The 13,398-nt window shown below is 40.1% G+C and overlaps 1 protein-coding gene and 1 pseudogene across 2 annotated transcripts in view; both read right to left on the reverse strand.

Annotated features, from left to right (window-relative positions):
- Positions 1 to 1,626: 1,626 nt before the first annotated feature.
- On the reverse strand, positions 1,627 to 7,246 carry LOC146756884 (ankyrin repeat domain-containing protein 26-like). Its single transcript, XM_085523845.1, has 4 exons — positions 6,731 to 7,246; positions 6,097 to 6,343; positions 4,130 to 4,175; positions 1,627 to 2,618 (listed from the first exon to the last, which is right to left on the reverse strand). Exons 1-4 carry the CDS (start codon positions 7,012 to 7,014, stop codon positions 2,476 to 2,478), a joined length of 720 nt encoding a protein of 239 aa, XP_085379971.1. The 5' UTR covers positions 7,015 to 7,246; the 3' UTR covers positions 1,627 to 2,475.
- Positions 7,247 to 7,448: 202 nt separating this feature from the next.
- LOC146756885 (ankyrin repeat domain-containing protein 26-like) overlaps positions 7,449 to 13,398 on the reverse strand; it is a 29,828-nt pseudogene continuing 23,878 nt past the window's right edge. The window contains exons 16-21 of the transcript XR_014937157.1: positions 12,095 to 12,270; positions 11,833 to 11,899; positions 9,253 to 9,365; positions 8,704 to 8,845; positions 7,651 to 7,944; positions 7,449 to 7,475 (exon numbers count right to left, since the gene is read on the reverse strand). The product of XR_014937157.1 is annotated as an ankyrin repeat domain-containing protein 26-like (transcript). The remainder of the gene's footprint in view (positions 7,476 to 7,650; positions 7,945 to 8,703; positions 8,846 to 9,252; positions 9,366 to 11,832; positions 11,900 to 12,094; positions 12,271 to 13,398) is intronic.

Raw genomic sequence — 13,398 nt, forward strand, 5'->3', positions numbered from 1 at the left:
TTCTCCACACCCACTGCTGCATTTGACTAGTCTTTAAAAAATCTGTCATGGGTTACTTAGATTTACCTATGCCCGTGACAGGGGAAGCCACCCCGTGGGCCCCCCCAGGGGCCCAGAAAGGAGGGGGAAAAAGGGGAATGGGATAAAAACAGCGGCAATCTAAGGAGGAAAAACTTATTTTACTAAATATGATATCGAAATACAAGACTCCTCACAAATTGAGGATTTCCCCTGCAGTTTCCTTAAATGACAGCATTCCCTGTCCCTTCTCTATCACAAGGAACTATCCACTCCCTGCACTGAATCTAGTTTAAAGTGCTGGTAATCAATCCAACCAGCTTGCTCCCCAGCATGCTTTTGCCCCACCTGCTCTGTCACATTCTGTCTGATGTCCACATACCTGGTCTCTCAAAGGCCTGCCCAAGATCACAGTAACCAAAACCTTGATCTGACACCATTACCTGAGCCAGTAATTTACCTGGCCCATTCTCCCTCTTCATTTCTCAGCCCCCAGTCAGCAGTACAGAGAAGACTACTTGTGTTCCTGCTCCCTTTAACATCTTCCCAAGGGATTCAAAGTCCCTTTTAATGTTCTGTAATTTCCTTTTTTGCAGCCTCCTGGGACCCTACTTGAATGAGACCTTGAGTGGGTAGTAGCCTTCTATTTTATCAGAGGCAGTAGAGTCTTCTTAACATCTGTGACATGTGCCCCCAGATAACAGCAAACTGCTCTGGAGAGGTTATTTTTGGTGGCAAATTCGGGGCCTCAGTGCCTCCCAGCAAGGAGTCCCAATTACCAAGGCTCGTCAGCTGTTTTTGGTGGCACTAGTTTTAATAGGACTCCTTGGTTGGCCCTGCCCCGCATGCTTGTTGTATGCAGTGGAAGCAGGGACAGGTAGCTGGGAAGGGGCCAGGGATGCCGTCTGGACATGCATGGGATCAGGAAGGCTGAGGCACAGATGGAACTGAACTTGGCGAGGGATGTAAAAATAACCAGAAGGGAGCCTACAGGTGCACTGGGCAGAAGTGACAGACCTGGGAGAGTGCACTCCCTCTGACAAATGAGGAGGGAGAACTGGCTTTAACCAACATGGAGAAGCGCAAGGTACTCTATGAGTGCTTTGCTGTCTGGATTCTGCTGGAGATATTCTTCCACCTGGCTCCTGGCTTGTACCAGCTGGAGAGAGCGCAAAGGGCCACCAGAAGTTATCTCATAAAGGAATGGCCAACCTGCAGAAAAGGCTCCAAAGATCCCCCTCCCAAGCATGGCCAGGTTTACAACAGAGACTTTACCCTCGGCTTCCTGTTAATGAATCACCACCGAAGACCTGAAAGTGGTTCAGCACACCCATTAAAATCACAACCCTCCACACTTGTTTCAAGCATATACCCCTTAATTTCTATGATGACAAACCTTATGACATATAGTAGCTGTTTGCCCCACTGCTTCAAGTACCCAGGAGGAAAAGAACACAAATGCATGCTGGCCACTTGTCTGATCTCAGGGCAGACTGAAGGCACCAGAAGGAGAGATGGAAGTGAGCAGAGGAGGACTGTAGCAAGTCATAGAGGCAAGGAATGAGGTGGAAAGCAAGTCAAGAAGGCCAACAGAATAAAACAAAGATGTACCAGATATGAAAGTTTATTAAATACCAAGTTGGAACATAAATATCTGGAATTAAATATAGCATATTAGTGTCATAAAATACATTCATATAAAAAGGTGCAGTACCAATTAGACAGAAGGTTGAAACATTAATTTTCCTTCTTCCCACTATGAACCGCTTCAGGTTCATCATGTGTTCATCTACCAACTGTGAATGTCTTAAGATGGGTCAAATTCTAATGCAAAATCCAACAAGGATATCAAGTCAGAAATATCAAAAAGGTCACATGAAAGCTTTCTTGGCACTGCTACACACGCACAGTATTTTTAAACCCTAGGTGCGTGAAAGTGACAGCAATGTAAAGTGCATTCTTCTCCAGCTTAATCACTGCTAAAACTTCCACTTAACCAGCAGAAATATTCACAGCATCAGGACGGAAACAGCTGGCAGGAATCCAATCAAAATCTCCTATGCGTTAAAATAACACTGGAGACTCTACCACAAACAGTGGAAGGGTTAAATAGAACCAAAGGAATGCTTCTGGTAAAACCTTTAACAAAAAACATGGAGCAAAATAATGTGTCAAAAACATTTTGACAGTTCCGTCAAGTTCAAGAGCCAACCTTACTCAGTCTGACAGTAATTAAAAATAGATATGGTTCTTATCCTGAGTGCAAAATAAACTGACTACCCCTCGGTGACCAACAGGTAAGTGCAGAGTGTCAACCTATTTAATATATTTAAAATTTATATTCAAACCGCAGTAAAGATGTTTCCACACTAAGCTGCAGGATGGGAAGTCACAGACCTCCTATGTAAACAAATGATCTCCAGTACTTTTCCCTTTACATTTTAAATAAAAATATATTTAGATCAGGTAATTTTGGTTTAAAACATCCCGGTACTCCTGTACCGCTCTGCAAAGGGGATCCTGGTCAACATTGAGATTTTTTGAAGATCCATAAGTAGATTTCATTAGAGAAGCTCTAGCAGTTTCAAGCTCAGCGGTGGCTGGAAAGAAAAGAAACAAGATTGACGATGTTACTTTTACAGTAGATTGAGTCAAATCAGTCACTGTAAAAACATTACTGATAACTGATCAGGCTATGCTCTAGAGAGATATTTAAAAACTTCCAAGGAAAACACAAATCAAAAAGGAAGGCATAAAGGAAGAAACATTTTTTCACATTCAATGATCAGCCAATACAATTTTTAAAGCTAGTTAAAGAAATTCCAGGTTTTAGAAACACAGAATGGTTTGGGCTGGAAGGGACCTTTTAAGATCACCCAGTTCCAATCTCCCTTCTATAGGCAGGGACAGCTCCCTCTAGACCAGGTTCCTCAGAGCCCCATCCGGACTGGCTCTGAATGCCTGCAAGATGGGGGCTATGCACAACATCTCTAAGCAACCTGTTCCAGAGTCTCACCACCCTTACATTAGGAAGTAAAGAGTTTCTTCCTAATATCTAGTCTAAATCTACATACTTTCAAGTTTACAGCCATTTCTCCGCATCCTGTTATTACATGCCCATATATATATATGAAAGTTTCAGCCTTAACTTTAACTGCCAGGGATGTCTTAACTTTCCCTGGCTAAACCCTCTTTCGTTCATGGAAACACATCTTCGATGGAAGCAGAAAAGGATTTTCAGTACTTCCATCCATCAGCCTTTTCCAGACAAGATCCCCAGACCAAGCAAATACTACGGCTCCTACTACACATGTAATTATGTTTGAACATGCAAATGGGCACATGGCAATGGGCTTCTGTCTATTCAGGGAAATTGGAAGAGCTGTGAAGCAACAGCTGGATTCTCAAGGGCTCCCTGCTTCAAAATAACTCTAGGAACAGCAGCAGTGACTCTGGCAGAATGCTAATTGTGAAACAGTATGAATTCTTCTCTGAAGACCTGGCCTTTTATTATAGAACAGGCTTTACACTGCATATTAAAAGCAATCAGTTCATGCTGTGTTTGCCTATATATTGCTGAATGATTTTTACCTAAAGAAAGGCTATCTTTTCCACTGATTCTTCTTTATCCAAAGACAAGTATGACAACATGTCAGGTACAAAAAAAAGCAATGAAAAAGAGCGAGCAAAAATTAAGAACACCAGAAAATGTATATGGTATATTTGAAGTGCTGAATGCAATGAATGTATGCAGAAAGAGAAGTAGTGACAGAAGTCCATAAAAATCTTATTTCTGGGCTTTTTTTTTTTTTTTTTACATTTGATGTTTGTGCCTGAGGATGAAAGGTGACTTGAACTTAAGCCAAGTGTATCTGTGCGGGGGAGATGGTTTGCTCTCCATGCTTCTTCTCAAAAGTAGCTGCAGAACATTCTGAAGAGTATATTGGTTAGCAGGAAGTTTTCCATTAAAACTCTCTAAGTTAGAGTTAAAAACAGCCCCACACTGTGCTTCAAACAGCACAAATCTTGACAACTTTTGAAAATAATTACATAGAAGTTACGAACAGTCATCACCTTCCTTAAAAACACTGATATCAGAGTAGCATATTACCTTGCTGAAGTTCCTTATTGATTTTTTCCTCCAATTCCTTCTGTACCTAGAATTATAAATAACACATGCATTATAAATAACACTGCACATTTTATTAAGTAACAGAAACCAGCTTGGATCGCTAGAAAGGAGCATTTTCCCCTCGCTCTCCCAGGAGATGTTTATTTACTGTCATTTATTCTGAATGCAAAGTTTTCATAAGGAGAAATTAGACCTTTTAAAGGGCCACAGTCCAAACACCGTATGCGATCATTTACATTTGAAGATATTTGCGACTCCTGTGTTATTTTCCATCAGGTCTTTAACGCATAGAAGTAATTGTCAAAACAGACAGCATATAGCTTCCAGACTCATGTAATTAGCAAATACAGTTAAGTGCTTGGAGCATGTGGCTTACGTGGAGAGGCTGAGAGCATCAGGACTGTTAAGCCTGGAGAACAGAAGGCTTGTGGTCTCACCTACAGGTGTAATTATCTGACTGTGGGATGCAGCATAAAGAAGACAGAGCAAGAAATTTCTCGGTGGTGCCAAGTAAAAGAACAAGAGGAACAGGCAGAAGTCAAAAGAGTGGAAATTTATAAGACTGCTAAAAATCAGGAGTGCAGACAGGAAATAAAATCAGAAAAGAAACAGAAACTGAGAGACGGAATGGGAAGTAGGTGTTCCCTTTCTTATGCTACCAGTAGGAAAACTGGTTTCATGAATCCATGCACTCACGCTGGTTGCAGCTAGCAGAAGTCACTATTATTTCCTGCACCCACTTTTCAGAGCTGCATTTCTTTCTCTTGTTTGTAATCAGTGCAATTTGTTTTTTCAAACAGTTGCATGGACAAAGTAATTGATACCAGCATTTTGAATAACAGCGGCGTAAAGTATTTTCAGCTTCTTATCCCTGAAGCTTTATCAAAGCTTTTGCAAAATCAAAGCCAAAATCTACACGAGCTTCCTCATCCCAGGAGATGCTCACACTCTACTTCAGATAACCTCCCTTACTTTGAAAAACACCAAATGTGCACTGAGAGCTTTACATAAAAACAAAAGTGCAAGATGACTACACGAGGCAAACTCCAATTTAAGTTCCTTAGTTTCCAGTTATTATGAACTTTACCGTCAGGAGAACTTGTAATCTCCTCCATCCAAGAAGGCAGCACTTAGTTTGAATTTAATGGCAATACAGAGGTGTTTTTTTTTGTTGTTTTTTTTTTTTTTCCCAATAGAAGGAAACAGATTACTGGAAAAATCTGAGGTATAACTGAAGCAAAGACAAGGCTCAGAGTCAGGTAAACTCTTGTCTTTTTAAGTAGCCTGGTGAACAGGCCAAGTACTAAGCAGCACAACTGGCAAAGTACTTCAAAGCTATTGCAGAAGTTGCAATCATGTATAAATTGCTGCAAAATATTATAAAGCTGTGAAGACTTGAAGAGTAGGTTGTTTTCTCAGGTAATAATACATAGCAGGAAGCACAAAAAGAAATGTTTCCTAGGCACAGCATGCATCCCACAGCAGACTGTATAGGAAGAAGCAAAGCAATCATACTCACATCATCCTAGTTTTAAAGGATGTCTTTGTTAGTATTAATGTACTAAAAGAAACTAAAAATGAAGATCAGTAAGGAAAAAAACAACGTGGCTTGACCAGAGATGTCTGATGAGCTGAGCAAAGATGTCAAAGTTATCCATTTCAAGTATGTCATACACTTATGCACATTCTATACAGTAAAGTTTAATAAATAGCTTAGCTGGGAACTTCCAATGCCACAGCAGCTGCTTATTAAATTTTCTCTAGTTGAAAAAAAAGAAAAAAAAAACAATACAAAAACCTTACATAAGTACATAGTTATGTGTATATACAGTTAGATAGTTCATCATTTAGATGTCAGTATTTTTGGTGTCTGAGCACTCTAGGAATTCTGTACAATCTTAATGACCTAAAGTCTTCATCACTGAAGAGTATTTCACAATGCTTACCTTATCCATGTACACTTCAACTTTTTTTCTTGCCAATAATGCAGTCCCAGCAGCATCTAGGAAGCATTCCCCTTGGCTGAAGCTTCTGTTCAGTGTGGAATTGTTTCTGAGATTTCCCAGTTCAGCTGAATATTTTCCTGGACTTGCAGTAGGACCTCCACTGACAGTGCTGCTCGCAATTAAAGATTTGTTTCTTTGGCGTTCCTCAAAGAGCTTACAATTGGCTTCTGCAAGTCTCTTGGTTGTTCTGAAATATTTAAAAACACACAAAGAATTATCTTTGATAATATTTTTGCAGAGTCACTTCTTCCAGGTCTTTGACTACTATTCAGCTTTTGAAAAGAGAAGGCATTAGAAGTCCAAAATGAGAGGGGCCCAAAGGCCATGTGTTAAAATGCTATCAACTTCAAACATGGGCCAGTGATGCCATAACTAGTGGTGTGACTGCTAGAACACTGAAGTGAAATGATGGTGGTTCCAAAAATAAAGGGGAAAGGTTTTAGAGGGTTACGCTTACATCCATAGTGCTGACAAGACACAGAAAAAGGATTTTAGGAGGAAACAGTACAAGGTTTTTCATGCAAGCTACTGCTACTTCACGTCTTGTTACCACTCCAAAAAAGCACGCACTTACCTTTCCAGCTTATTTGCTAGCCTTATTCTCATTTTCATTTCTTCACGATGCAGCTCTTTGTATTTTTCCACTTCCGCAAGCATAGATTCGTTTTGAAAAATACTGTCTTTGGTATTTTTTATTTTGTCCAACTCACATTCAACCTCTTTTATTCTGCACTTCAGCTGGTCTCTCAGCGAGGCATGATGATTTTCTCTGATTTGTTCTATCTTGTCTTGTGAGGCTGCCTGGACCTGAAGCAGATAATACAATTTCAACCATTGCAAAGAAAAAGTGAACTGCATCTCCCTATACGGTTGCCCATAACCAATTTAAAGGGCCCAGTTTTACTCAACTGAGTCAACTGGACCTTTTCACTACTATCAGCAATCAAGGCAAAACCCTGGAACCAACACGTTAAATAACTGTTTTCATCCAGACAGATCTGCTCTTAGCAATATTACTTATGGGAGCAGCTACTAAAAGAATGCTATGGCTGAAGGACAGGGCACACAAAAAGGATTCTACAAAGAAATTATGAGAATCCCATCCCCACTCTTTCTGCCCCACGGTAACTTCAGTGACTTCTTCCCTGAGCATTTTATCCTGTACAATGATAAAACATAACCTGTACGTATGGCCAAGCCATCTCTAAGTTATAGCATTCATGTGATGAACAGCAATAACAAGATGACCAGATGGCCATAGCTTCTTCTAAGAACTGCAAAACAGAAGTCTGTCAAGGGACGGCTATTAGCTTGGGGACCTGCAGGCAAATTACACACACAAAAGCACTTTCGCCAAACAATTTTCCATTCTTCCACTTCCCTTCAGGAAATATAGAAGTATGGCACTAACACAAAAAACCAAAGTACGAACAAGAAATGGCAAAAAGAAGTTACATAATAAAAACTACAGACATACACAACAAATTCACTTACCTGCAAAACCAAATTGACTTCTTGAAGTTTTTGATTTATTTCTTGTGCAGCTCGCTCTTCCACTTCTTTCTTGTATCGTTCGATTTGGTTGTAAGTCATCATGTGCACATTCTGGACAGCCTCCAGATGTTGTCTCAGGTTTGCCACCTCTTCTTTCAGCTGGCATCTGGTCTTCTCTAGTTTTTCATGTTTTTTCATGTTTAGAGCCAGCAGTTCTTGCAAATAATGCTTTTGTCCTTGTAGTTGGACGCATTTTTTACACTCTAAATCCAGCTGATGAGAAAGTTCAGTAACCTACAGACAGTAATAAAATGAACTTAGAGGGGTGTAAAATTATTCTCTGAAAATTTATGAAGGGGAAGACCATCAAGTCTGTAACTGTCATCTGCTGACTCAGTACCCGAGTCAAAGGAAAGACAAGATCATCTTTTAAGGGAAGAACAACTTTTAAGTTCTTGCCAATAGGGTTCCTTGACTTACAACCTTCCTCAGTTCTGCAGCAAGTAAAAGATCAACAAGTAGCAAACTAGCAGAATTTCACTTACGGGAGTGTGCTGAAAGGCACTAGGGCCATTCTTTTGTGCACTGCTCTACTGCTCGATGGAAATCAAACCACTCTACCCAGACAGCAGAAAGAATGCCTATCATGCTTCAGGGGGAATGTTCCAGTACAGAGTTAACTGGGCACAGGAAACAAGTACTCCTCCTGCCATTGCTCTTGAAAGCTTTGTAAACAGTGCTTCAAAAAGCAGCTTCCACAGCAGTGGTAAAGGAAGGTATTTTCTCTCTAGGTCAAATCCAGTGTCTGGTTGCAAGAATATGTACAAAATATGAGATGTTTCAGTAGTTTCCAAGGTCAACTGTGAAGCCAATTTTCTCTCCCAGAAATATAACTTTTCCATACCTACTGAAAAGAATATTACAAGTCTCTAGAAATTAACATGACCCAAACAGAACAACAACAACAACAAACAAACAAACAAGCAACAACAAAAACAACAACAACAAAAAAAAAAACACCAAAAAAACCAAAAAGAAGCAACAAGAACTTGCCTTTGTTCTTGATTTTTCAACTTCATTCACCATTTCAGAATACCTGTTCTTCATTTCTCCCTGGAAATTGAACTGGGAGTCTCTTTCTTTGGCTTCATGCATCTTTAGTTTTTTCACAGCTTTCTTCAAAAGGCTCTTGAACCTGCACAACAAATCAGTCAAGAAAATAAGCAAAGGAACTAGGTATCTATTTGTCACGCTTGTACAAGAAAAGCATAGCTATGGCTTGCTTCATTTTTAACATGCTCAACAGGCCAAAAGTTAATAAGAAAAACCAGCATTTCAATGCAATAGATCACCTGGAGGGTCCAAATTTCACCTCAACAGAGGAAAAAAAGACTTCCCTCCCAGAAGTGCAAGGCAGCCTACATTTGCTCTTCTTATGGCAGCTACAGAAAATCATAGGCTCATGTACCAGAACTGTCTTGCAAGAACTGATGTGAGATCTGAATTTGCTCAGAGTTAAACACACCTGCTTTTACATGCAAGTTCCTTAAAGCCTGACTTCTAACCTACATGAGCTCTCTTTCAAGTACTAGTGAACCATACCTGTCACATTCCTTCTGCAGTTCAGTATTTCTTTCCCTTTCCTGGTCAAGACATGCTTCAAGTGGTCGTTTCAATTCTATCGGCTTCTTCACATTCTTTCTTTCATTCTCACACTTTCAAAAAACAAACAAACAAAAATACATGATACACTCAGCACAGGACAGTACACATAGCAACTGCAGATAGCACATATCCATCCTTTTGCCACATTCAGCAGAACACTGAGGCACAGGATTCTTGTAAACATTTAAATCACTTCAGGCTTCACACAAGCGGGCCAAGACCTAGGGATACCAATTAACGCCCCTGCTGAAGCAAATGCTCCTCTGCCCCCTTATTGGGCTTCGTCCCAAAAAGCTGGAAAAAAGATGCTAGAGAACAGCTTCCGCAGTTCCTCTGCTAATAGGTCAGCTTGCACAGGTAGCCACAGCCCTGGAGAACACTGCACACTCTACAGCATTCATTCCAATGACCAGCAGGCTCTTGTGGAAGAGTCTGCTTTTCTGGAATTCACCAGTGTCTTCTCAGTCATTACTTCCATATCTTATTTGTGGGTGTTTACTAATTTAGTTGCTGTTCCTCATGGTGTTTTTTCAGACAAACTACAGGAGAACTGGCGACTAGTTCTGTAGTTTGCATTTGCACCTTATTTATTCTGCAAGGGTTTTAAGCTCCTGTTATTCTGAAAACATGCAGCAGTTCCTCCGTACACTGCACTGAAAATAAGGGGTGTTTTAATCCTGCTTGGAAATCAAGGGGTCAGACAATAACCAGAAGGAAATCAAATAAAGAACACAGGAACTGCTGCCTTGCTCCATGTGCTCAACTGGTATCAAACCACACCGTCTTTCTGACAGCACAACTCTGAGATATTCTCTTGGCTTTTATTCAATTCCTTCATGACACCCAAATCACAATAGTACTCAGGGCCTGAGTAGCAGGGATATAAAATCAGAGTATGTAAGAACTCAAGAAAATGTCAGCATTGCTCTGGGTATTGGCTAGGTGTTAGGGACTGTTTTCTGGGCTCACTTCTTCTAAAAGCTCAGCATTTTCCATACTCAGTTTAGCAATATGGTCTTCAAGGTGGGCTCTCGACTTTCGATCTTCCTCGCACATCATGCATGAGCCTCTGGATGTCATAGCCAACATATTCTGATTTTGTATCTATGGAAACAACAATGACAAAGGGAATGCCAAGATAACCAGAGAGACAACACTGCACATAAACTGCATTATAAACTATTAACTCAAATGGAGGCAGGGCTAAGCTCTCACAACTAAGGATCTATAGTGAATGTTACACTGAGTTTATAAAAGATGGCTTGAGAAGCACCATCAAGAATAGCACTTAATGCTAGTGGAAAAAGTGAATGCTCTCTATACGATAAAATGAGGTTACATCATTTGGAGATAAGAAGACACACATACAACATTAACTCACAGTTTTCTTAAAATTCCCTACACCTACTGACTGTGAAATAACTGCAGATCTCCTCAGAGCAAGAAAATGTTTTCAGAACAGCAATGTTACTTATCCTTTTACACAAAGGAGCAAAGATTTGCATCACAGATGCATTTGTGTGTAAACAAGTTTGCTTATTCAGTTCCCTTTGTAAAGAATGAAAGTTGTCTACATGCTTTGAATAGCACATTTTAAGAAAAAGAGAGACATCCCTGACGTACAGAAGGACATAAAAACCTGAGCTTAAAGGCTTATATGACAAACTCATAAAACTTCCTCATGTGTCTTTACAGGATATGTTAAATGTCGGTTCTCCCTATGTGACAATGTATGGGTAAAATACAGAAGTGTTAAAAATGCTAAAAACCTTCTAATTGGTATATCACCAAAAGAAGATGACAGGAAAGGAACCTGGAAAAGAACTCAGACTTTTCTGGTGCAGATAATCAACAGCTTTTCCCTTCCACTAGATCCTTCTTATTCTCCCTATAGCAGCTTAATTTTCCAACAGCAAACTAATTAAAGAATATTCCAAGGTTACACAAGATGCTAAGCCATGCATGCGCACCAGCTACTTCCCAGCTGCCTGCCAATGACTGCACAGCATTACTTCACCTAGTTGTTCTTTCCTTACCTCAGCCCCCTGCGGGGCAGTAAAGTACCAACACATATTCACAAATGGAAAAAGAACCTAATGAGCTCAGGTGGAAACTATGACAAAGCTCTGAAGATAAAATAGATTTCTCACATCCAGGTTTCCCCTCCCAGATCTCAACCACACATCTCCCTCCTGCTGACACTGTCCATCCTATCCATCAAAAGAATCATGCTGATTAACACAAACATTTTCATACTACTGCAAAGACAGAAATGGCAGCAGTGAAAGGTGGAGATTTACAACCTTTACCTTATGGGAAAACTCTCAAAACTGGAGAATAGACCATCAGGATTTTCAGAGTACCCTACAGTCACACCACAGCTCAGATGACTCAGCTCCCCTATGATCCCCAGGAAAACCACATAACTTCCCCACGAAAAATATCTAAATAGGCTCAGAAGCTCACATAAAAAAATAAAAAATAAATAAATAAAAGGGAAGTTTATGACTGGCTTACTGAGGCTTCAGTTCTCTTGTCCTGGTGTTGCGCAGCAGCTTCCACCCTGGCATTTTCCATTTCAAGCCTTAAAGAGAAGCACAGATCTTATTAGACAAATCCATAATAGCGCACACTGCAAAAGAATGGTGTGAAAGAATGCTATTTAAAGCAAGAGCTTCTTTTAAAATCATGTTTTACCCTGATGATGCAACAAGGCAATTCTGACGTTTTCAGAGAATCCCAGAAAGCAAAACCTTGCTTCACTCTGTTATTTTCTTACCGTTGGACATGTTCTTCCAGCTGCTTTATTGTAGAACTGCTTCTGGAAGCTGCTAACAGAAGGTCTTTCATTTTTTGGTTAGAAGCTGATATTTGTCTTTCCTTATTATCTAGGTCAGTCTTCAAATCTTGAATGCAACGCTCATATTGAATACACTGTTTTTCAGAGTCATGTAACTGTAAAGTAGCAATGAGAATCCTCAGCAGCCCGGTTAGGTTCAGTATAGAGAGCTCAGTGAGCACTGAAGAATTTGGATATTGCATGTATCTACATACACCCCCTACCCAAAGTACTGGAATCGTTTCCAATTCATTCAAGCCTTCATTTCTCTTAGCAAATGAACAATAACAGATGATATTTCATCATCTGTGACACTGGCCTCTCCCATCTGCACAAAGGATTTTCTATAACACCACTATGAGCATTGACACTGCCAATCCTACCTTCTCAGTGGCTTGTGACATCCTGAAATTACTTGTTTGCTATTCTATCGAAAATATTAACCAAAAAAACCTCATCCTTTTCCTAAAGTGATTTCACAGCTCATTAGTATGTTATTATGGTAGATGTTTCAGAAAAAACCCACAACTCTCACAGAGAGCAAAAAAGAAAAACTCAAATTCAGCTGTCCAGTATTTCTACTTTTTCTCAGAAATCAGACACCAAACTTGGCCAAACCAAAAGCGATAACCTGCTGAGACACCAGGTCATTTTGCAAAGCAGCTTATCAAATACAGATCTTCTCCAGTTAAAGACATAATGACTTCGTGTCGAAGACCACCCAGTCATGGACACCAAGTGCACAGAACAATGCAGTTCATATACTTGTCTTTAAATCTATACCCCTGAATTTATTTCTAGGATAGGAGGACATTTGCTTATACTTTGAACTCTCTGCTCTGATTTGGCACAGGCATGACTGTGATCACAGATGACAAGGGGCAAGTTGAGAAGACTAAGGGGATAAAGACCACCTTATAGTGTTTACAACCAACCTTATAAGACACAGAAAAACAATTTGTAAATTCAGAGCACCTGTGTAATGTTGCTTCAGATAGTTGGTAGTTTGTACACATCCCATCCACAAATAAATTCTTAATTGTGTTTGACACCAGGAGAGGGAAGTAAGTTGGGAAAAGAAAGAACACTGCTACAACACCCTGGAGCCACAAGAAGAACTTTAGCTGTGGGGCTGAAGAACGGCTCCTACTTGCAAAAGAAACTAGTTGGCTTTTTGATGATTCTAGTAACACTTATCTTTCACTACAGAGGAGGAGGCCAGCTGGCAAAGATTTCACCAGCTT

Source organism: Coturnix japonica, chromosome 25 (genome assembly GCF_054131305.1).
Source record: "Coturnix japonica strain WE chromosome 25, WE-NBRP24, whole genome shotgun sequence".
NCBI classification, from domain to species: domain Eukaryota; kingdom Metazoa; phylum Chordata; class Aves; order Galliformes; family Phasianidae; genus Coturnix; species Coturnix japonica.

Bases quoted from the DNA above. Each gene is read 5' to 3' on its own strand.
- LOC146756884 (XM_085523845.1), bottom strand. From the start codon at position 7,014: ATGCAGTTCACTTTTTCTTTGCAATGGTTGAAATTGTATTATCTGCTT. The intron at 6,344-6,730 runs GTAAGTGCGTGC...TAAATATTTCAG, and splicing joins CTAGCAAATAAGCTGGAAAG to AACAACCAAGAGACTTGCAG. The intron at 4,176-6,096 runs GTAAGCATTGTG...TTATAATTCTAG, and splicing joins TTGAAGTGTACATGGATAAG to GTACAGAAGGAATTGGAGGA.